The sequence below is a fragment of the Falco biarmicus genome, chromosome 8, assembly GCF_023638135.1.
Source record: "Falco biarmicus isolate bFalBia1 chromosome 8, bFalBia1.pri, whole genome shotgun sequence".
In the NCBI taxonomy this organism is placed as follows: Eukaryota; Metazoa; Chordata; class Aves; order Falconiformes; family Falconidae; genus Falco; species Falco biarmicus.
In genome coordinates, this window is record NC_079295.1 from 8921996 (window position 1) to 8946313 (window position 24318).

General features: G+C 43.2%; 1 protein-coding gene across 1 annotated transcript in view; it reads right to left on the minus strand.

Moving 5' to 3' along the window:
* Nucleotides 1–285: 285 nt before the first annotated feature.
* The window catches only part of IQCA1 (IQ motif containing with AAA domain 1), a 112388-nt gene continuing 88355 nt past the window's right edge, over nt 286–24318 (minus strand). The window contains exons 15-19 of the mRNA XM_056350567.1: nt 22054–22253; nt 13001–13087; nt 8809–8986; nt 5312–5550; nt 286–846 (exon numbers count right to left, since the gene is read on the minus strand). Coding sequence (XP_056206542.1) covers nt 742–846; nt 5312–5550; nt 8809–8986; nt 13001–13087; nt 22054–22253 — 809 coding nt within the window. The 3' untranslated portion in view covers nt 286–741. The remainder of the gene's footprint in view (nt 847–5311; nt 5551–8808; nt 8987–13000; nt 13088–22053; nt 22254–24318) is intronic.

A 24318-nucleotide genomic window follows, 5' to 3' on the forward strand; every position in this document is an offset into this window, starting at 1 on the left:
GCTGCCGTTTGTGCAAACAAGGTAACTTGGCATTGTTTTCTATAGCAAAATAGGTTCTCAGGGCATCCACTGACATGAGCACCACCTGACTGCTTTACTTTTGCCTTTGTTCTGCTTATTGTTTTCTTCAAACATCACATATAAAATTTGTCCATGATAAAGCATCAAAAGGTAAAACGGTGCTGATCCTCATGCAGCTATGTAAATATTCAGCTTGTGGTTGATTGCATTAAGTGTCTTATAATCCATCCCAATTAAAAAGCAGTCTTTATAGCTGTAATAGTTTTATTGAGAACTGTAACACATTAGACCTACAGATATATAAAGCAGTTAGTTTTATAAAGCATATAGGATATTAAAGTAATGAAAGACATTAATGTGACATCAATTTTTAAGGAGAGTTACTTGCTGAAATAAATGAGTATAGCCTAAAAGTTGATGGCATGTTACAGTCCTGAGTAATGAACCCTTCTGCCCCCTAAAATCTCTTCGAATAAATAATACTTGAGCAAGTCAGTGGTCGTTAACTCTTTATCCTGTGAGAGCTACATGTCACATTGATGTCTCATCTGATTGTTTTTTTTTTAACTTTTTAAAAATTCATTCAGAAAGGAATTCTCTTTCCTGGAATACTTAAACTTGGGGTGTGTTATTCTGATGTGTCTGCTTTCCTGATGTCTTCCCCTCTTCAGTAAAGTAGAGCTGTGACTGGTATTGCCAGATGCAAAATTCTTGAGCAAGTTACTTTTTTCCTTTTCCTTTATTTGTTTTTCCTTTTGGTACTTTCTCCTTGTCTGCAAGTGCTCTGATTCGTGCTTTACCCAGTGGTGTCTTGGCATACCAAGCCTGGAGAATCAAAAAGGATATGTACGTTTTATTAAAACTTAAAGAAAAAAACCTTAAACTTTTTACTAGTACAATGGAGCATTCCTTAAAAACCAAACCAACAACAACAAAAAACCAACAACAAAACCCCTCCAAATCTCTTAAAATCCTGACTGGCTTGTGGAGAAGGAGAAATGAAATCCTCAGATCTCTTGAGTACATTATTATAACAAGAAGTGTAGCAATTGCTTGCTTGAACTGTGTCTCATTAACAGGGATTCTTAACTGGGCCATTTGTGTTGCTATAGTTATGGAAACGTTAGAACTTCTATGATCAACCCTATTTCCAGGGTATATAGCTCTTGTCAAAACTCCCTGTGGTCTGAAACTTGGCAATAGACAAAGCATCTACTTCTCATGGCTCTGCAAATCAATCCAGACAGTTTTTATTTCAATGAGAGAGCTTAAGAAGCAAAACAAACCCTGAACATTAAAAACCTGTTTATTGCTTTCAGATGCCTGTTCACAGTCCTGTGACTTGTAAATGATTTTGGTATAGTTGCTCTGCAAACCTGCCAAGCTCCTGGACTGTAATGTCAACAAGGCAGTTCTAGGCCATGTGAAAATAATGTAAAGTGAAGAAGGCAGTGCCTTAAAGTTAGTAGTTATGTAGGAATTAGTCTTTCCCAAGCTGTACGTACAGGAACCTTTATTAACAAAGTCCTGCCTACATCAGAGAATAAAATGCTACATGGCTGGTAAAATGCCTGCCGCCTTGACCATATTCATCCATGCGCTGACCCAGGAATGAATGTCTTTCCTCTGGCTACAGACCACTATTTCATGCCCCAGCTGTGTCTCATCTGCCCTTTGATGGGGCCCCTGTCGTCTTTAACCTTCCTACCAATGCAGCATCCCGTGAAGGTCTGCTGTTGCCATGTGATCCACCCAAAATGCTGCTTGGAGCCTGAGCCTGGAAGGGCTGCCTCTAGGAATCTGCCTCGTCCAGTTTCCCAGTATGTGTTGCAGACAGGCAGCAGCAAGAGAACTAGTTGGGAGAAGAGGTATTGGAAGTGTATAGGGGAGAAAACGCCTTCACATTCCTCTCCTGGCACCCAATGGTCCTCCTTGGTGTCATGCTTCTTACAGGCTGCTTCTGGGTTGCAGAAAGGGGCTGATGACAGGCACCCTATTTGGTTCTCTTGTCTTACAGATTAAATACTGTCAGCAGGTAAATGAAGTCTGACAGCTGTCAAATGTCCAGCTGGCTTCTGGGCAGCCCCAACACAGTGATCTCTGCTCTAATTGCCTGACTGAGCTGAGCACTCCCCATCCAAGAACCCTGACTCCACTGATTAAAACATCATGCAGCCTCTCGCGGATCCACATCTGGATGGTGACATGGGAGGTGTTTGGGAGGCTCTCGGTGCAGTGGCCTGGGCAATTGAATTTTGCTGTCTTGGGCCAAACTATTCCTGTGTCGGGGAGAACAGTCCCAAATGGGATGGGATGGGGCAGGGAGAGGTCTGGAGATGGCTGCTTCTGGCCCTTCACGTGAGGGGGATAAGAAAGACAAGGTGGTGGTTGTGACTATTGACTTGGGGAGGTCTTGACTTCCCCAGCAGTAACTAGCAACCAAGCGATGTCTCTAGCCTTCCATGAGCCACAGACCATGAGGCCATGGAAATCCTATTTTTCTCCCTGCGGTCTCCTCCTCCAGGTTTGTTGTCCTGGGTATAATGTTCCCCAGACCTTAAGTGGGAGGTGAAAAGAACAACAAACCCCTGCCAACAGCTTTCTGGGAGGTTGGTGGGGTGTAAAGCACTGTTTGGTGGGGGCGGGCTGTGGAGGTCATCCCACTGCCTGCTCAGAGTCACTGATAAAAGGACTCCGCTGCATGTGGCGGGAGGAGCTGAGTGACTTGTGATGTCCCCTCTTGTTCTCCTCCTGTTTCTTCATGCATATATTTCAATGCACAAAATTAACCTGCCTGTTGGCTTGCAGTAATGGCTGCTTTTGCCTCGTTAGCTAGTGGAACTGCGATGTGTGATTAATGAAGCCAGCTCCTCAGTTACGGCTACAAGTAGATTTATCGTTAGCGCACTAGCATCTGAACTGGGGATGTTCCTGATAGTGAGCGATGGATCAAAGTTATGATGGTTGCTTGTTGGAGGAAGCAATGGATGTCCATAGCCTGTAGTAGGGGTTTTCTTGCATGTAAGTATTTTGTACCAGTCACTGCCAGGCAGAACTTGGTGTGCTAGCTGGACTGCAGTCCTTTGCTCCTCTAGGATTACTGTTATTTTTGTGCAAGGATTTGTATCAATCACACTGGTGCAATAATTTGTAATTTCAAAAATGAGGATGTATAATTGGGGCAGAAATTTGAGTAAATTGAATGAAGAAATCACATTATTACAAATTTTGCATTATTTATATTCATTTTGGAACACTGGCAGAATATAAATGTCAAACAGGGAGATTCATGTTTCCAGTGAATAGAAATCAAAGATTCATCACAGCGCTAATATTCACTTTGAATGCTGCGTTTTAGCCGCCCCACTTCAAAAAGGACAAAGCAAAGCAACAGAAAAGGTCCAACGGTGGCAATGATTAGAGGCTCAGGAAGGGGAGACTTCTGTGCGAGACGAGATGAAGACACTGGAGTTTAATTAATGCATGAGGCCATTTTGACAATCCTCTTCCCCTGTGCCGTATTACAGGTGCTGGGGCAAGGTTCCATGACATTTAAGGGAAAAAAATTTGAAACGGATAAAAGGAAATACTTTAAGGGCTGTAATTAATGCAAAGAAATGATTGCCGCGGGACGCCGAGGACAGTATCATTTTAGCAGTGTTCAAAATGAAGCGCTGCCTGCACGCTTCGTGCTGTACAAAACAGGCACATTCATAGCAAGCAGAATAATATTTTCAAGTAAAACTTGCACTAAATACTAGCTCTCATGTTTCAGGGTACAAATGGATTACTACTTGGAGCTGGGAATGATAGTTTTTTTTTTTCTTTGCTGCAACACTGAACCATTAGCCTTTCCCTGAGGAAAGATACTGGTTTAGATAGGAAGCATGAGGATAAAAAGAGTAATTTGCCAAATATCACAAATGCTGCCTGCGTTGAGTGAGCCAAATGGCTCTAGATGGAAATTGGAAAGTGTTCAACAGGGCTGGGAGAAATATGCACTATCATTAGGTTAGCAGTGGAAGAAGACTTGGACAAAGTTGTTAGAAACTGCATCCTGTTTATTTTGTGAGGTGCTGTGGGGATTCAGAGCCAGAGGGGATTCAAAGAGCAGAAGGAGAAGGAAACCTTTCAGCCAGGACAACTGGATGGTTTAAAAGTGGGTCTGGGTAGAAGCTGGGGTGGGGATAGGACTGAGAAAGTGCTTTTTGGGGTCTCTTGGCTTCAGTACAGAAGCCCTATCCCATCTGGAGCCCCAGGTGTGGGCTGCCTGCAGCATCTTGGTACACAACAGGGTTTTCTGTTCTGTGGCCAAGGCTTTCACTAGTGTTTAGTAGGCTTGGAGTGCCTCAGTCAAGTGTTGCACCATTTTTCTGGAGTGTCAGTGTTGCTAAGTTGCAGTGTTGTGCTTGACTAGCTAGTTCAAGTCCGGTTCAGCCGTCCCTAGGCTACAGTGAAGTCACTACAGTAAATACATTGTAGACCTATACTTAAGCCTGATAAACTGTTCCCATCAATAGGAAACCTAAGTGATACAGTGAAAGCAGAATTAACTGCTACATAAAGATAATCCTAGTCTAGGGAAACAAAGGCTAATTATTACTGAGCTACATCTGGAAAAAGTAGTTGTTTGCAGGGTGATCCATGTGCATTTGAGGTATGTGCAATGTGCCAGGTTTTGCCTTCAGGATTTTACAGCCCTGAGGGTGGGGAGAGGGAGGGAGCTTGAGGCAGAAACTAATTCTTATTTTAAACCAGTATTTTAAATCAAAACTCTTAGAAGAAAATTCTTGTTTGAAATGATTTAAAATAAGGACTTTAGAAATTGAGCCCTATGTGGAACACCTGCATGTCCAGGTTTTTTGTGTTCTCAACATAGCCAGGCGGGCTGAACACATCAGCTCAAAAAAACCCCCAAACAAACGATGCATTGTACTAATGACACTTGCATGATTTATCCACGCATGTGAAAGCCACTCTGTTCAGCAGGAGCAGGGTGAGGGCAGTAGGTTCAGCAAAGCTGTGTGCCAGGTGTGCTGCCCGTGTGGAGCTGCTGCCTGTAGTAATGACAGTTTGCCTGGCACGTCCAGCTGCCCAGCAGCCCGGGCTGCCAAACATCCCAAAATGGGAAGAGGTGGGTGTTTGGTGCTGTTCAGCCATACATCATCATTCAAATAGTGATGTGCCAACCCATCAGCGGAATTAGCGGGTCTCTAGATCAAATGTGCCCGGACAAGGACGTGGCAGGGGATGATGAAAGACAGCTGGTTAACATAGCTCTTAATGTCACCTTAAATGTTTCTTCCTCCTCTATGTACACTGGATCCTGCCTGGCCAGAGAAGTCACGAACTCGGCAGTCGTCAGTGGCTTCCTGGTCATCTGCAGAAGGCGTAGCTCGCTCAGGACAGCTTGTACTGCCTGGATGATGTGTCCCGGGGTGAAACCATCAGACACTTTTGCTAGGCAGCTTATGTTCAGCGAGCTGGTGATCACTCCACCGTTCTGCAGAATAATGTGCTTCCATAGCACTGTTCATCAGGATCCAGAAAAAGAGAATGGCAAAGACATGCGTTAAGGAAAGCAGGAGAAATATTTTTGCATTCTGAAACAGGAAAATAAGGGATATCAGTCAGAAAAGCCAGGATTCACATTTTTCATGTTTGCTGTTTCTTTCATCCACAGATTTGTAGCATAGAGGCCTTCAGGCACATCTGTTTTCGAACCATTAGTGATCGTTTGTTGGCTATCAGTCAGTACTTTTCCGAAAGTCATTAAGGCCACATAATGTGAGGTGGATAGGTGTGTAAAAATGGAAAGAACTACTTAAATGTGCTTAAGTACGCACAGAAAGAGAACCTGTCCAGCATGTTCCAGTCTGGGTGTGTAGACTTACGCACCTATATTAACAGCCTGCTTTTATCTCCATGACCCTGGTCACCAGTGACTCCTGCTGGGCTGAGGGCTGCTATGGGGACTCGATCCTTGGTTTGGAAGCCTTTGGCTTCCAGCTCTGCAGGCATGTGTTGCAAAGGCCAGGTATAAATTTCTGTGATTGGCACTTTGCTGCTTATTTGAATGGTGAATCTGTTTGTATCTTTTAGCTGTGAACCTCTGTGATATGAAGGTTTACTTAATTGTTTGTGAAGTGCCTGAGATTTTGCTTCCAAAGATAAATTTATAGGAGTAATAACATCTTTTGTTTTATCCTATATAAAGTAATGGTCTGTCTCAGAGAAACTTATTAAAACTTTCATGCAATCTCACCATGCTTTCCTTTAAAGTCTTATATAAAAACACTTGGGAAAAACAACAAGTATTATGTATAGAGATTAAAAAGGTTTGTGAATGAGACAGACAACTTGTGATTTGGGTGTTGTGTGTTTGAATGCTCATATGCAGTATGAAAATGTGTTTGGGGAGTTAACGGTACTGGATGTTGGGGCAGCTGTGTAATGGAGCAAACCTGCCCCATCCTTCCTTTGACTGCCGCGTCAATACTATGGACTCATGCCCATAACTATTGACAACTTTGTATTACATTTTTCACTCGGGCAAATTGCGGTCTTCCACTTGAATTATATCTATGCTCGATAATTATTGGCTGAATCACTAATTCATAAAAGAGGAATTGATGCACACAACAGTGAGCACTGCTTCTGTGCAGCCATAGACTGTGTGCCGCAGCTTCTGGTGCAGGCAGGACCTGTGTGTAATACAAGTTACCGACTTGCTGGGTGATTAATAGCAAGAAACCAGTATAGGATCGTGAATCTTCAAGTTTAATGATTTCCATTGTGTGTTTACTATTTCCATTGTGCATAGATTGGAATATTCTGGTTTGTAATGAGAGAGGGTTGTAGCAGACAGGTAACGTGCACTGTGGCTGTGAGTGTTTGTTCTGTTATGGCTTTCCTGTCAAAACAAGTTTCTCTAGTTCTCGGACTGGGTGTCAGGCATTGGAAGGTGAGGGCTCTCTGTGGTAAAGATCATATTTCCATTGAACTTCAGGGAAGGCTGGAGCTAAAGAACAAGCCAGGCAGGGTCTTAAATGGGACAATGTCAAAGAAGTAAAATTGCAAGTTTAATCTGCTTTAAAATGTCAAGAGTTAACTTTTTGGGGCATTCTTAAGTTTGCAGTTGAAATCCCTTCAGCTGGCCCTTTTGGACTCCAAATTAGTGGTGAGAATCCCAGAATGTGACAGCTCAATCTCCAGAAGTGAACACAGCTAAATTCAGCTGCTATCACCTCCTCTCTCTAGGTCTTATTCATGTCCCTTATCTGTTAGCAATTTATCAGAGCTGTAACGTAACATGAAACACATGTTAGCTTGCTTAGAGACCGTTTCCCATCCACGCTATGAAAATTATTGAACTTGGGAGAGATTTATAATGTGCTAGACAGTCAAAACCTGTCCTGAGCTTGCCCAAACGTGCATCATCTCAGTACCTTGGCTGCCTCTGTGAAAGGCAGTTAAGAAACTGGACTTTACAAAAGTCATGCGACTGTACTGTGAGAAGGTGACTATGTGGAGCGATATTGTAGTCGGGGTACAACTGTGTAGCCAGGTCCCTGAACTGAATGTGGTTTCCTTTACTACTGTATTCTGGGATGTGATCTATCAGAAATCAGTGGCATGAAGGGAGTCTGTTGTCTTTGATGTGGTGATCAACAGGGATTTCCATGCTAGGAGCTGCTGGTAGGAGTGCACCATTGAGAGTCCTAAGCTGAAGTGTTTGGTGACATTCTGAATAGCCTCAAACCTTTTTTCAATATTATCTTTAGACTGGACCTAAACAGCCCTTCTGCTTGTGAGTCACCACGTCGAGACCCCTTAGTGCCCAGAAAACTGTTCAACCACGTATCCATGATTAAACCACAGGAAAAAATTATGTATTTCTGGGAACAAAAGCCCTTCTACCAGCCACTTCTGAAGGATGCGGACAAACTTCCATTTTTCTTGTAGTAATTGATTCCCATTATTAAGCTTAATTTGGAGTGTTTCTTCCTAGCCAATGCTGAGCTATTGCAGGCTTCAAGATGATTCAAATCTGAAAACAAACTTGTATTCCTGGAAGTTTGTCTCTTTCTAGCCATGTAAATTGGTCTAATAAGATACACTGTTTTCCCGACAAGCTTTAAATCCCAATGTATGGGGTACTCGGGGAACTTGTCGGGCTTTGGGAGAGCCTGTCTGTCACTGCAGACATTTGATAGACTAGGCTTGCAAAATTGTGGATGCCTTTAAGATTTCCCTAATGATCTGTAGGTACAAAAATGGAATTTGCTAGTGACAAAACTCAGTCCTCCAGACACAGTTCTGTTTATGGAGGGACTTTGAAGTATATTGTTTAGAGTACGGAAACTGGATAGGAATAACAGAAACTTAGAATCCCTGTGTGAAAACAAACCAACCAAACAAAAAAACCCCAACAAAACAAACCCGAAAAAACCGAACAAAAACCCATCACCAAACCTAAAAGCTTGGATTAGAAAATTTGCACTGAAATAGGGTCTTACCCTTCAAACAGGGGAAAAACCAGCTTGGGCTGAACTTGCTGTGCACTAAACTAATGAAAAATTAGTAACTGCCAAACAGTATTTTAAACTCTTCTCCCAACTTCCACTTTTATTGTTTGCTCTCTGGGGTAGCCTGTACCTGTACTGCCTACACTTTCAGGAACTGAGATGTACCCGGGGTGTGAATTTAAAGTCAGTTCTGAGGATAACCAGACAATAAGCATGGATTTTAAACAGTAGGAATCAACAGGATGATTTAAATACTTGCCAAATCTTGAAGCGTAGTCAGGCCTAGGAATAAGAATGATTTTTTGGTAAACTTTGCAGAAAGGTTTAAGATTAGCATCGAAGGGACGGTTGGTAGTTCCCACCAGCAGCACTCTGTCCTGCGCTTTCAAAGCCTTAAGGAATTTGGGGAGGATCTTTTCCAGGTGTTTCAGGTTCATCTTCGGGGTGTACATGTAAATACAAGAGGAAAGAGTTGTTACTGATGCTGACAGTTTAGAGTTAACGAGGTGAAGTTGTAGATGTGCTATATACAACAGGTTTTTGTGCTTTTTTTTAGTAGTCTAGTTGCATTTAGTATGCTCATCCTAAGTAGAATGCCTCTGTCTTCTGAAAGTCAGGCAAACACTCAATTTCTGCTTATCTATTTGTGGGTTTGTGCTACTGCCTTTCTATATTGAATTTGCTGGTACTGTTATTGAAAAGCAGGAAGGAAATAACTCATGTAAAGAAGGAAATCCCGATTTCCAGTTCAAGGAGAAATATTGCTTGGACCTGTGCACCTGATGAACCTTAACAGACAGAAAAATTGCCAGGGTATGTAACCTGGTCTGGAATCCTCCCAGCTCTTGGAGGTTATGGTCTACCAACTCCTACCCATGTGAATGTGTAAATGTGAAACATATACTCCCTAATTTTTGCTATGATTTCTAGCTTGTTGAGGCTTTAACCTGAGAACGCAAGCTCTTTGAACTCAAGGTTCACTTCTTTGCAGTGATTTACCATTTGACTTTTAACAACCACTAGTTACAAAACGGATGAGTATTGAGCAAAGCCTGTTATTGTATAGCTATATTTGATAATGTTCAAGTGAATATTGGTTGGAGAAGCTTAATCAAATTGCTGTAGTGTCACTCTACTGTTAATAAAGCTGCAAGTGAACAGCTAGGTTAGGACAGCATATTGGAGAAGTCCGACTTGAAAGCCTCTTTTCAGAAATGATTGAAGCTTAACGTTCAAGTCGCTGACACCCACTCACTTGAAAACTTTACTCTCCAGATCAACTCGTGATTTATTTTTTTTACTACACAGTAAGCAGCTCCCTGAAACTTGAGCTTTGATTTCAGATTGGCTTTCCTTAATGTCAATAAAAAAGAAACTGCCCCACAGACCTTCTCAGCTAAAAAGGTTTATTATTATAAACACCTGTGAATCTACATTGCAGGTACAATCTTTGTGATCCAATCTCTGTTGTCTGCAGTAGCAGGCAGCTGGCAGAAAGGAGACAAAGCTCTGCTTTTTGGAGGGAAAGCTACAGAGGAGGGAAAATTGGGTAATTGATAAGAAATCCCTAAAGTCTCTGGGTAGAGTCACACAGTTATTCTTCTAGCTGAACTTGTCTTAATTGTGATATGTTTGTTTTCTTATTCTTCTCATGGTCATACTATGCATCTTCCTAAGTTTGCCAGTTGCTTAATGATAATGAGCTGAGCATGTCTTAGCATTAGGGCATAGGTCCCACTTTGGAGCATGGGCATGTTGCCTGCCAGGATGATAACCCCAGCTCATTTTGTTGCTCTTGTATGAACTATTTCTATGGCCATGACACAATGCCAGCTGCCATCTTTTCATCTCCTCCTTGTTGTGCCGATGCACCCAATGCTCCCAGGAGAGCAGGATGCCTGTACTTGCTCCCAAAGAATGTGCCTTGTGAGTATAGTAGGTACACCCTGGAACAAAGGAGAAGCCTTGGCTTTTTTCTTGCTCAGAAAGAAAGGATATTGCTCTGTCAACGCCCAAACGCTGCAGTCTGAGGGCACAACCTCAAATGACAAGCTCTTATCCAAACTTTGCTATTCCGTTGCTGGGAAGCTTTTGGTAATGAGCTTTGCTTCTCTGATGATTAAACAAGTCGCTGTTACATAGCTGCTTTGAAAGGTTTAGCCAATCTTGCCACCTTTGCTCTGCCAGGGAGATCTGATCACAGCAATGACAGAGATATGGATTTACTTTAACATTTTATGCTGGCTGAATTACTCTGTGATTTATGTATCTGTTGCTTCTCATAGGCTTCATGCTTTCCTTCTCTTCATGTATGTTGGAAGGAAGTATAAATGCTCTCCAATGTTTTGAGACTTCAATACTGCTAGAAAAGTGAGAACTATCAAATTATTTTAGGTTTGGGGGAATGTAGAGGAATCCCATCTCACTGAAATGACTGATAGAAGATATAATTGCTTCAGGTGAGACATGGTGTTTTCTGGGCCTGTGGTATGTTTTTTGCTGGAAAAACTGACTATCAGGAGATGCAGAGAGCTGTTAAAACAATTGTTTCACCTTTTACTTGTGAAAGTAAGTCCTAATTTATCCCTAGCATTTAGAACACTTTTTTTTTTGAGTGACAAATTATATTCATGGATTCCCACCGATCCACTTGTTGGTTCCAACAAGTGTTCGTTGCTCAGCTTGTAGGCATCTTAATTTCAAAATTTTAAATGACTGAACTAGTATCAGAGACGACCTAAACACTCCACTCATGGTAAGCCTACTAAACCAGACTGGCATTTACATGTAGCAGCTCCTGTTATGCTTGTGAAACTAATGTGTGTCCATAGTGTGCGCATTTCAGGGATGTGTCGTGAAAGCTAATAATCTCTTCCACTTGGAAAGAAATGTGCCAGTAGCAAGAAGGGCTGCTGAAGAGGCAGCCTAGGATTTCGGCCATCGTGTGGACTTGGGCTGGAGAGAAGCAGAGTGAATGGTGAAGGTGACCTCGACTTCTTTAACGAGGAGGAGCTGAACTGCTCATGCGTCGTCCTTGGCAACTAGGTTTATACCACAATGTATTTGCTATTTGACTGCTTTGCATCCTTTGGGGAGGACTGGAGAAAGACTACTTTTCTAGTGGGTATTTGAAGAAGTTAAGGCTTATTTTGCACCAGGTTCTCAGTCACAGTGCTGGAAATGTTGCATTGGGATGAGCAGAGTGATTTCCCCTTGCTTCTGAGCGTAGCTCATCTCCAAAATTCTAGTGCTCCCAAGAAAGGCTCCCCAGACTGCTTCCAGTTACCACTGCCTGTCCTGCCTGTTTCATGCTCTCTGGCTCAAAATACTGGCTATGCTGTGAACTATCTTGGATGTGTGTGATGTCAAGCCTGGGGCCATCCGCTCCCACCAAGGACACGAGACCTTTTGTTAATAGTTGCAGGTCTTGGGATGCAATAATGGGGGCAGAGCTGATAGCTCTGACTTTGCTGTGGGAAGGATAAGAATTTTTTCCACACTGGTGGTCATCAAAGCAAAGATTGTCAGTACTCCAGGCAGTCTTTGGCCCCTAGTCTTAATTTTAATCCCCATCTGCACTCGCTGTCAAGGTTTGAGCTCAAGAGAAAGGTTCCCTGTTGGTGTGGAGGCTACTGGAGCTCACCAGTCACTGCACACCCATGAGCTCACACTGCCCTCGCAGAGGTAACAGCCTCCTCCAAGGTGATGTTTCCTGAACCTTCCAAAACACAGGCTTGTGGCCACCCCACAGTCTAAATGCACAGGACTTGCCTTAAGAAAAAAGGTTTACTTTTTCACATGGAGCTCTAAAAGTAAAACATTTTGCAAGCAACATGAATCTAATCAGGATTTCGGGTGAGCTCTGCTCTGCTGCAGCGGTTGAGTTTCTGTGTCTGTTGGGCAGTGTTTTAATTTTCTTTCTAGTAGGGAAGCTACATGAGAGAGGCAGGAATGGAAGCAATGGCAATAGGGCTCCTGGGAGCCCAAAGAAAATAATCAGTAAACATAACTATTTAACATAGGCTCTTTGTTTTCACAGTGGAAATTTATCCTTGTTACTTTATTGTTCACTTTGGCTCCATCCAATTTCTCAAATTAATAGAGCTGAACAATTTAAGCTCATCTTAACTTTTAGTTTCTTGTCTCCTATTTTGAAATTCTCCTTTTTTCTCTTCTACTTTTCAGTGCACTGATGAGCAGTGACTGGACTATTTTTAAATAAAGCAAGTATAGGTGTAGGAGAGAAACGTGAGCTCTTGGGGGCTCTTAAGAAGTCACAAGACTCCCTTAAAAGAAAAAAATGTTAGTGAGACAAGCTATTATCAAGCAAGCTTTGGCAGGTCTGGTCATACTGGTATGTGCTAAGCTAAGAAATACACTTGTTCCTTTGTGTCTGTTGTAATGCAACAGGAGAAATTACCCGCATGGAAATAAAAAGAGAAGCTACTCACCTCTTCTTCAGCCTTCGGCACTGCTTTAGAAAATATTTTTTCTGTGTCTCCAATCCACACAACTGAAGGCTGCAATTGCTTAGCCACCTAAGAGAAAATGGAGGAGAGAAGGCAAGTAGTTGATTAAAATGGCTATAATTTCATACCTGGGAGCCTGTAATTATGCTTTTGAATCCACATTTCAGCATTTAAAATTAGCCTGGCTGCTTTTTTTTTTTCCCCAGAACTGTTCAGCACTCGTAGATAGCACTGGCTTTTTTCAGCAGCCTTGGCAAATCAAACTGTTTCTAGTCAGCAATCTAACGTTAAGAACCCAACCCAAATGGGATCGTTTTGACTGCTATGCTTATCTTTCCTTTCTCAACCCTAATTCAGCGGCAGTTCTGCAGAAGGAAGCCTGGACTTGGAGCTCTGTGGCAATGGACAGACCACCGGCAGCTTGGGACTGGCTGCCCTTGCCTGTGGGATCCCTCGCTGGTTTTTCTGAGGGCGACACAGACGGGGAGACAGGCAAGACACGGCTGGTGCATGAGAAGTGAGGGTGCTAATGGTGAAGCAAAACAGGCTGATATGCATTCAGGCTTGCAAAATAGCATTTAATTTGCAGTTAGCCCAAGAATTAAAACAGAACCTGTTAATTTGAAGAGGGGTGGGTGTGTGTGTGACTGTACAAATGGGCTTTCCGGCTCCAAAGTCAGAGGCACTATACCTCAGGTTCACAGCAGGATGGCAGCAATGCTACAGGCTTTTTCACATCTTGCGCTCTCCCTATTGCTATAGAAACGCCAGTGGTTTAGACATTCCGCTGCCAAATTTTGATCACTTTCCAGTGGCTCTTGGAGCCGTGCTAGTTTGCTCAGCAACAAAAGTGATGGCTCGAGGAGTCAATGGGTAACGAGAGGGAGAGACGGCGTTCTTCTGTCCTGTTTGGTTTTTTTCCCCCAAGTTGAAACTGCAGCTTCCGGAAAGGAAGCTTATAAAATCGATAGGTTCTATATATCACAAGCCCAGTGTCTGATTGACAGCCAGTGCAGGAATAATTAAGTCATGAACATCTTTCTTCAAAGCGCTGCAGTTCATTTTAATGGACACGTTTCAAAAGCACTAAGCGTGTGTGTCTGTACAGTAAAAATGGATTGAATATAGGGGAAAAGAATAGTAGATGGCGGCTGTTACACTCGTTTGCTCTGCTGCTGATGGGGTGAAGTGGAAACAATGCCATCTTTGGCATGTGACGCTTTATTTGTGGTAACTCGTCAGTCCTATAATATGTCAAGTGGTACCTCCAAGTTCAGAACAGTTTCATTGAAGAAAGCAGAGAGCTTTTTCCCTTTGGAAGGCAGGGACTCGAATATTTAGGGTGAATAATTAAGACTGAAAAAATAAAAACATATTGTGAAAGAGAATGCATAAGTTCTGTAGAAACTGATGTGTGGACCTAGCAGTTATGTGAATGTTTATCTGCACATACAACTTAAGGGGAACTTGAGTCCAGCAGTGTATTGAGTACATAACGTGGAATGAAAGAACAGATTAAAATTGTACAGCAATAACTTCTGCCATTATAAGACCAGATGCTTTTTTAAATCTATCCTCCTATTTATCTGTGTTCATAGGTATGTTTGGCATATTCCTAAGCCTGCACGTGCTCTGCAAGGTATGTTAGAGAGGGTAAGCTTGGGGCTTTCATTGGACTGAGCTGTGCAGCAGCCTCGAACTCTGGCATTTTCTGCTGAGTAATGTGCTAGCCAAGGGCTCGGGCACCTGCAGAAAATGCAAGTCAGGCCTAGTGATTTGCACTTGCAGGTGAATTCAGTAAGCTCTTCGATGCTTGTAAACAGGCTTGGAGGCAAATAGTGAAAGAAGTGTAATGTGGTAGCATGGTCACATAGCAGAGATGGGATAACTGACGTTCTTTGTAAAATTAAGACTTTAAGATTAAACATAGGTCTAGTTTATGTTGCTAAAAAACCTACAGCTTGTTAAAGAACTGCATTTGCATTTCATGCACCTGTCACAATCTACTATGCCGTGTGGAAGCTCTGACTCGGAGAGCCTTACAGAACTCGGCACTGCTAACGAATGGGTTATTGGCTGGGGCTTTCTGATGGTGCCTTTACCTTCTGAAACATAAGAACCATTTTTTCTTTTTTGCTCCTGCTCTGTGTGCCTGGAGAGGCTATCAGGAGGGAGATGAGGCAGTGGGAGACGGTTCCCCTTGAAGCCTGCATTTCCTCCCCTTCCCCAGTGAAGTTTGGGCTGGTGGCATGCTCTCTGCTCAAGTTTACAGACTGTGCACACATGTTACCCCCCAGTAGGCTCTATCACTGTGCAATCTGCTGTTATTGTGGTGCTTTCTCCCCACTTTGCTTGTGTTTATGACCCTGTTAATGTCTCGGCTGCTGACATCCTCTAATGCGCGTGCTAATGTTAATGTAAAGAGGTGCTGTGCCTTTGCTTCCCAAGGAGAGCAGTCTCCTCCTGGTATTTTTGCTCTGTGCATGTAGTGCAGCTGTGTGATGTCTGGGGAGCTGCGTAGCTGTTCTGCAATGTGTTCTCCATACCTGTGTCTGATGCTGTGGTGTGATGTGACAGGGGAATAAGGGTGGGGGAGGTTACAGAGGCTGTAAAAGCTGTTGGCAATGGTTGAACTCTGCTTGTGTACTTCAAAGCGAGCCATGTTGTCCTTTCAGTGGGGCCGCCGCAGTCGGGGAGGTGCAGATCTTCCCCGTTTGGCTCGGAGATGACTGCTGTGGTTAGCAGCCCTCTGAAATGCAGCCTTAAGTTTTAAATTGGACTATACTTTCATTTTAACTCTTAAGGAAGAATTCTCGCTGTTGTCACACCTCTCATCTTTTTTTGTCCCCATTCTTTCCCCCACTGAGTAAGTGGAAATAACAATGAATAACCTCACTCCTGGCTCCCTCTTAAAGAGAGACTTTGCTTTCTGGTTTGAGGCAAACATCTAAATGTATAAAGTGACCTGCATATCTTTTTCTGATGTTGATACACATGAATATGACCAAATTCAACACACTTTGTTTGGGCTTGGCGGTTCCTTTTTTTTTTTTGAGATGGATCAGACACCCAGAATCCATTGGCATCTAATTTAAATTGTTGGCAGATACGTAGCAGACTGTATATCCCCCGTGAAAGTGCTTCATTTGAATTATCCATGGACAGTTTGAATCCATGGATAATTAAATGCACTGTACATAATTAATTTGTAATTGAAATTTTATTAGCTTTGCTGCATTTAACAATTTGTTGGAGCTGCCAGCAGATGGCTCCTTAACCCTTCTAATACCGCACCCAGACAGCAGCCGCCTACACTGGAAACTGCTCTGATCATAGAAGCAATAGTTGAGGTTGGAAAGGACCTTAAAGACCATCCAGTTCCACCCCCCTGCCACGGGCAGGGCCACCTTCCACCAGCCCAGGTTGCTCCAAGCCCCATCCAGCCTGGCCTTGAACACTGCCAGGGATGGGGCAGCCACAGCTGCTCTGGGCAGCCTGGGCCAGCGTCTTGCAGCTAGTAAAGCAAAACGATGGGTCACAGAGGCTTGATTTGCTCTTCAGGAAAATCATTATTAAAAACCCACCTTCTCGTCCTGCTGTCTGTCAACATTCATCAAAGATCAAACAGAGCTTCTGAAAGCCTTGGGTTAAACTCTGGCTCTGGAGTTTGGAAAGTGTGACAGTTAAATTGCTGCACTTGAGAGACTCGATTCTTGCAGGGCACGTGCACAAGGCTCCTCCAGACTCAAAGGCTTTGGTGGATTTTTTTTTTTTTAAAGGCCCAAGATTAAGATTTTCTGGAAGCTTGAGTTGTTGCTGAAAACTGCTCGATACTCTGTAGTTTATATTTGCAGAAATGCTTCAAAGCAGCTAAAGGAGCAAGATGCTGAATAGGCCTTATCTGTGGGAGCCTCACCAGGCAAATATTCCAGTGGCACGGTGATCGTGTATTTTGGCTTGTTAGACACACAACTGATATAAAACTATATATATGTATAACTATAAATACTGTCTTCCAACAGGATGCATTTAATTTTTTGACACTAGAGGAACACAAGGTAAAGCTGCCTTGTCACAGAAGTAACCCTGTATATTTGAGCATTGGTGGTATTTAGCACTTCAAAGGTCTAGGCTTCTAGCAGGCTGAACTGTACCAAGAGAAAAATTATTGCTCTGGGATGCCTGGGAGAAAGGCTGTCTGTACTGTTCCCCAAACTTTCAACTGTAATGAAGAGTTTTGTGTGGCAGGGAGATGCTAAATACCCTAGCACATTGACAGAACTCTGTGTAAGCTGTACCTGGTTCTTCAGACTGCCAGAGAAATGACTTTTCTGAAGGGACAGTGCAGCAGTGGGTGTGAATATCATGAACCTGATTCGGTGGAAAAAACCTGGCAGGCTTCAAAATCACGTTGTCTCTAAACACCGGGTTTATATACATCCTATTCCTTTTTTGGCATAATGCTTTTATGGTTACCTCTGACTTGCTAAACAGCGTAACCAAACAGCCTGATAGCAGTCCCCTAACAGTGAGGTGTTGAAATATTTCTGTAGCTTGCAGCTCTTGCTCGGTACAGATGGCTGCACAGCAGCACACTGAGCTGTTCATACCCGTACGTGACTCCTCTGCTGGTATTTCCTCCTGGCCACCTCTCTCCCAACCTTTTAGCCTGGTCAGTGTTGCACTAATAACATTCTCCCACGTGTGGCTTTTTGTACAATGTGCTTTCTGTGTGCTGCTGCGGCCCTGGTAAAGGACCCAACAGGGGCTGTCTCACTCTGGTAGTGATTAACTTGATGGCTGCCTTATGGTTGCTAATGGAAGGCCAGTGCTTGTCATTTTTATTGCCTTGGAGTTAAGCCCTGTGAGCTACCTGCATTTTTACACTTCTGCTTCGCAGAGTCATGAATTCTACCCTCTCTCCTCAATCCTTTCTGGATATGTTTGGTTTTTTTCCTGTGCATTCTTTGCATCTTTTCTGCAGTGCAACAGCTTGTATCAGTGTTTTGTGCCTTGATGGGAATGTTAGAGAGCCAAGCCATCGGTTGGTACGAGCTGGCAGAGAGCTCCACTGAGTTCAGGCTGGCTCTGTACATGGAAAATGTGGCTTAGACAAAACATTACAGCATGTTCTAGTTCATGCTTGAAGGATGAGTTTGGTTTTGGGGACTGCTGGGAAATGCTTCTATATTGGAGACAGATCCTCTTTTTTTTTCATTCCAAAGTGCAGCTGACCTGGCAGGCTTTGCTGTGCCTTTATGGAGAACACAAGTACTTGAGCTTTTGGTGTTTGCAGCTTCTTTCAATGGCTTTCCTATTTGGTATTAATCTGTCATACATTTCCTTTGAATAGCAGATTGAAATGTTGGTGTTTTCATGTTCTGGTATGAGAAGTCATTTCCTCCACATGATATGTAAAATGCCTGCTTTGAGGAATACGCAAGCCTCACGTTAGATCAGGGCTGGTATGTCTCTCACAAGTCTCCTCCCCAAAATAAAAGAACTTGGCTTTTCCATCTGAAATAAATTAGGGTTTCATTTTTCCCAGTGCTATTCACTTGTTTAGGGTGTCTCCCATGAAACAACTGCCAGCAGCCAACACTCAGTTATGGATCGAAAGTTTCCTGACGGTCATTTTATGCTCTCCAGTGTTTCCTTTCATTACAGAAACTCTGTTGTTTGCAGATGTGATAGATAATCAAAAGTGCAAGGTTACTTCACCTTTATCACAGAGCACCATTAATTCATATTTAGTAAATCTTGGTGTTGAACAATGGTTACATGGATTGTAAGATAAAAGAAAAAGAAATGTCATGTTTCCTGTCATTCACTTAAAACTATAAGTGGTAGGTCTGTATTCTGCTTGGCTAACTCTATAGAAAGACACTTCTGAAAAGCTGGAGTAGAAAGCTTGCTTGACAACAGTCACAGTTGCTGTTTGGAAAAAAAAAAAAAACCAAACCCAAAAAACCTCAAAACCCCCAAACAAAAAATTAAAAAAAAATCAACAGAAGTGTCTGATTATGGAGAGGAGGCAAACTTTTTCCCCTGCATGCAAGATGCTTTACCGAGGTGGACTATGTCTCAGTAGATTGAGAGCTGTGAATACAAGATACCACTTGCTTTCATGGCTTGTCTGCTATATGTACCACCATATATTGTAGTCTTAAAATAATCCAAATATGTTTACACCAGACTTTTTTTTTTACCATGGTGAAAAATAAGCTGTTTTGGGGGGTGCAAATACCAATACTCAGCTTCCTCTTGTCAAGGAATTTTTCAGTATGTGTTGCTCTTGTGTTTTGCTTCAGCTTGGGTAACAGTAGATTCCCGCAAACGGGGCTGTAAAAGATTCCTTACCCTTTGATTCCTTGTGAAACTTGTTCCTGAACATATAAACAATTTCCCTTGCTGCAATTTGTGTCCGTTGCTGTGCACGTCTGGGAAAAGTCTGACTCGTTTCTCTGCATTATCCCACGAAGCCCATGAAAACAGTAGTTGGACCTCCTCTTACTCCAGCCTTCCCTTAGGCTGGAACAACTGGGTTTGCTCAGCTTACCTCACACACTCTAGCCCCCTTACCTTCCCGGCTCTCCACTGGACCTGCTGGTTTGTCAGTGCCTGTCTTGTAACAGGCTAGCCCAACAGTGGACGCAGTTGTGGTCTCTTAATTATCCCCTGCTATTTGGCACTTAATTGCTTTGAGAAGTTGGCTATACTCTTGATGATATAGGCCAGAATTTGTCTGACTTTTTGCTCTATGGACACCCTGTTAAATTGTGTTCAGCTTGCTGTCGTTAAGAACACCCAGTCCTCCCCTGCAAAGCTGCTGCCTACTTGGTGGGCTACACCTTGGACCTCCTTGTGCTGTTGGATGGAGTTACTCCATCCCAGGTGTGTGTGTGGGACCGCTGGGTGTTGTAAAGAAGTAGCAACTGATGGCAGGACAAATGGAGCAGACAGCTGTGGCAGGGACTTGAGAGTTCCCAGAGACAGGGAAATCCAGACACATTTGGCATTGTCGAGGAAACAAAAAAAAAAAGAGGGATTCTAACAGCAGAGGTGAGAGCCTATGTAGATGGAGGACTGCTTCCAGCCTGGCTCTGAGAACCTACAGAATCTGAGTCGAAGTATTCAGCAGATTGACAAATTAGTGACTCTGCCACAGGGACAGAAGGTGGCAGGGAGAGGTGAAACAACTGAAGGGATTAGGGATGGAAACTGAACATAATTGATTTGAATGATGCTAAGACGTAGCTGGTGCTATGTCGATATAAGTCTGCACAGAAATGAGCATGCAGATGATACGTTCCTTTAGAGATACTCTGTGGTATTTGCTCGGTGGTGAAAGGAGGAGAGTTTGAAGCAGTACTGCTGTTGCAGTTGGAACAAGTCACCTTTTGATAAGCAAGTGCCTGGACAGTCCTTATTTCATGTGATTGACTGCAAGCTACTTCGATCCTGGTAACTCATGAAGGTTCACCCAAGTGTTGTTGCTTCTTCTGTGACAGCTATGGTAGAGAAGTAAGCTTGGACTGCTCACTGTAATTTTGGGGGAGGTGTTGGCTAATGTTCCCGTTTGGTCTTGATGTGGAAAAAGGTAAATTTTTCTATACCTATATTTAGACTTTACCTAATGTATGTATATATACTTGCATATATAATGTATACAGATATGCAAACAATTTTATGTATGTGCCAGTTAGTGTACATATTATATGGATGCATGTATACAAAAAAAAAAAATCTTAATATCTTCAGCTGGAACCTTCTATAGGAGTGAAAAGGCTGCCTTTCTCCTGTGTTTTTAAAGGCCTTGTGCTCTAGCAGAGTCTAAATGATGGCAAGGGTGGTCTGTGCTGTGCCTGCAGCCAGCCGTGTGCTTTGCAATTGATGAGGGCAGAGAAACCCAGAAGGGTGAAATGTGCAGAGCGGAAGCAGGAGAGGGAGGGTTAGCTCAGCCTAACGGCACTAGCTTGTGTCGGGGGGGGGTAGGGGGGGTGGGGGGGGTGGGGTGCCAGACCCAGTGTTAGTGTTATGGCATCAAGGGTGCGTGGTCCCAGCACCAGTTGCTTTTCCTTAGGCGCTGCTCTGACCAGCAAGGAGTGGGGTCCTTGGGGATTGCTTTAGTTTTAACGGTGAAACCAGTCCTTTCTGGGGTTGGTGGCACCTGTCACAAAGCCTGCTATAATACTGGATTTAATAACATACATCTGATAAATCCTAGGGAAAGCCAATTTGAATTCAGTCCTTTAGTAGGCCTCTGGCACTGGAAAAATATTGTATTTGGCTTTTTCTAGTGTACACGGTGTGCTTTTTCTTTCTATGAGTATTTCGTCTGGAAATGTTTACCGGCTTCCTTCCTTAGCAGAAATGCTGAGGACTTAGAATGTGGAAGAAATTCTGCCAGGATAGTCTTTCTTTTTTTTTTTTTTTTCTGAAGAGGATTTGGGAAATGTTCTTCACAGCTCATATGCCTTCTTTAATTTCCAGACTTCTCGTACATTTCTGTTAATGTAATCCTGAACCAGGATCCCCTCTTTTGAAAAGCTTGCTGATAGGTAAACAGAGAGCAGTAGAGGGGAGAGCTGTTTTAGAACAGCCCCAGAGAGGAAATTTTTGACCACCCCCAGCCTAGCATCTGATTAAATGCTGCGTGGCAAACATTCCTGACTGATGTGCATATAAACAAAGAACAGAATTTTCTTTATCTATGATGCTTTTAACATTCAAGGTAATGCAAAGCTTGCACAAATGTTAATGTGAAAAATATGGCTACTATGAGTGATTTCTCAAGGGGCATTAAATCCTCTGCAGTGGTGCACACACTGGCTGTCACCAAGTGGTTTTGAAAACTCAAAAGCAGGGAGGGAGTTTCAAATTAGGCTGGCCATCCTTTGGACCTTGGGCAGCTTTGGTCTCGCACGATTAGTGTGTATGTTCCTTGGTATGGAGGAACTACAAGTCCCTATTTGTTCCACCAAAGATATGATTAACTGAACCAGCTTTGTAGAGAAGTACACGAAGCACAGTACCTTGAGAACCTTGTGAAGCATCATTTGCAAGCCACTCTTGCCTGGATACTTCCTGGCAATGTTGGAAGCAGATAAGTTGAAGAGGTTGGCTCCTGTTTCAGTGCAGATGGCATGGACCAACATTTTCTTTCCAACCCCAGCGGGTCCAGCTAGTAATAAGGCTTTCACCAAAGGAGCCTTCTCGTGGACTGTCTGGGAACCTGTAAAAAGTCATGTGGCACTATTATTGCTTTCATTTAAGTCTGCTATAAAGGTTACAGAATGATTCTTCCTTCTTTTTTCTTCACTGTAAATAATATATGTGAATTAATCGTTTCCTTAATATGGCACAAGTGCTCTTGAGTTCCATACTGTAAAACCAGAGGTATGCCCCTGGCACGTTTGAGTTAACATCCCTGTCTGCAGCAAAACTCAGCCACCTTTATTTGTACCTTCTGCTGGGCAAACTTCAACTCCACACCTAGGTGAGCTAAAAGAATGGTAATTCCTTGGTAAATCTTTGAGGACTGATACGAGCTAAGCATCTCGAAGTAGAACTGCTGCTGGTGGCTGTGTGCACGGCTGAGCCTGGTGCCCTGCACAAGGACGCTTGCCTTCAGTCACGCAGCAGCTGTCAGCTCCCCCAGCTGTCAGTTACAGATGTACCTGTGGCTTCAGGTTTGGCATTAGTTGTCGGAGCAGGCTGTCACTTTCCGCCACTGGACAAGGGCATAGGCTCCTGCTGCATGTAAGGCTAGCAGAATGCCTTCCTCCTGCTGTCTGAAATGACAACTTCCAGCTTCCCCATCTTTAAAGACAACAAACTAATGGGACTATCTGTTGGAGCTGTTTGTCAGTGATTTTGAAAGCAGATGTTACCAGATGTTTTGTTTTCTCTCCTTTAACCTCTGCCTACCCTTCCCTTTTTGGGGTAATTTTTCCTCTTAAATGTTATTGTTTTTCAGTGAGCAGTGAAGACTCTGGCTGTCTGTCACTCAGGCTAGCTGTACACCAAAATCCTCCGCTGCTGATATTCCCTCCAAGCCCAGCTGCCAAGTGTGGTTTTAGCTCATCTGCGGAGGAGCTGGTGTCGTTCCCCAGTCCTGAACATGGCAGCTGCACGTTGCAGAGCAGGTATGAGATATCTGCTAGCAGGAGGAGGATCCTATTCTGTTCGCTTCATTTTATTCAGGTGAGCAAATGCCAGGGTTGCTATGCTTCGCTTGCTCTGCCAGCAGCAATGACTGCTCAGCATTTCTAAATCTGTCTCGATGGCTGCTCCAGGTAAATTCATTCTGGGCTGCAAGAAATATGATCCATCACCTGGGAAAGCCTAGCAGAAACGCCTGCGTTGTGAAAACAGAACCACACACAGATTCAGGTGGTTGATGGTGATAGAACTTGTCTTCCCTGCAGCTCTGTCACTGTATGAATTAGGTACAGGTGAAGCTCCAGAGGTGGAAGTAGCAGGAAATGTCAAACGCTTTATCCGTATCCGCTGCTAAGTGCAGTAGCATCACTGCCTCAATGCCTGAAAATGTCTTGTGTCAGTAGTGGTAGCTGTTAGGAAGCCAGACCTGAAAATCTGTGAGAGCATCCTGTTACTTCTGACGGTCTCAGAGACCAGTGTCTACCAGCCTATGGGACCAGCTGGGGGAAACTCACCCTGAAGGTGACAGGCTGCCGAGGTGCCTGTGGCTTAGCCTGGAAAAGTTCTCTTATTTAAGGGGACAGCTAGGTAAGAATGGTATTTAAAAACAAATCTAATCAGGCTGCCTACCTGTGTCCTAATGGTTTAATGTCCCAAATAAATGACAATGAACTGAGTGTGAAGATGAATGCCATTATTTCAGCACTGTGCAGGATGTAGTGAAGTTGTCAGCCACCCAGGCTTTATTAATATTTGGTCGTTCCATACCAATTTATTACTATTACACATAGATTTATTATGAGGGGAGCAGCAGACTCCTCTGTGGTTAAAGATGAAGTATATCTTCTACTATTATTTCTCCTTTCAGCTGCTTATAATTTCCTCGATGCCATTTAAGCTGGAGCTTTCCTTACCATCAGGTGACTATTTTGAGAAAAACTTTCACTCCTATGCATACACAATAACATAATGATTAACTGTTTTGAGACCAATTAAGTAAAATAAGTAAATTAAGTAAACCAATTAAGTAAAAATAATGTATTACCCAAAAGGTGAAACTGTTCCTGTGCCTTTTTTGTGGTTCGTGTAATATTTCTTTTTTTACTCAAAGGCATTTTTCAAACTGCTACTGCAAA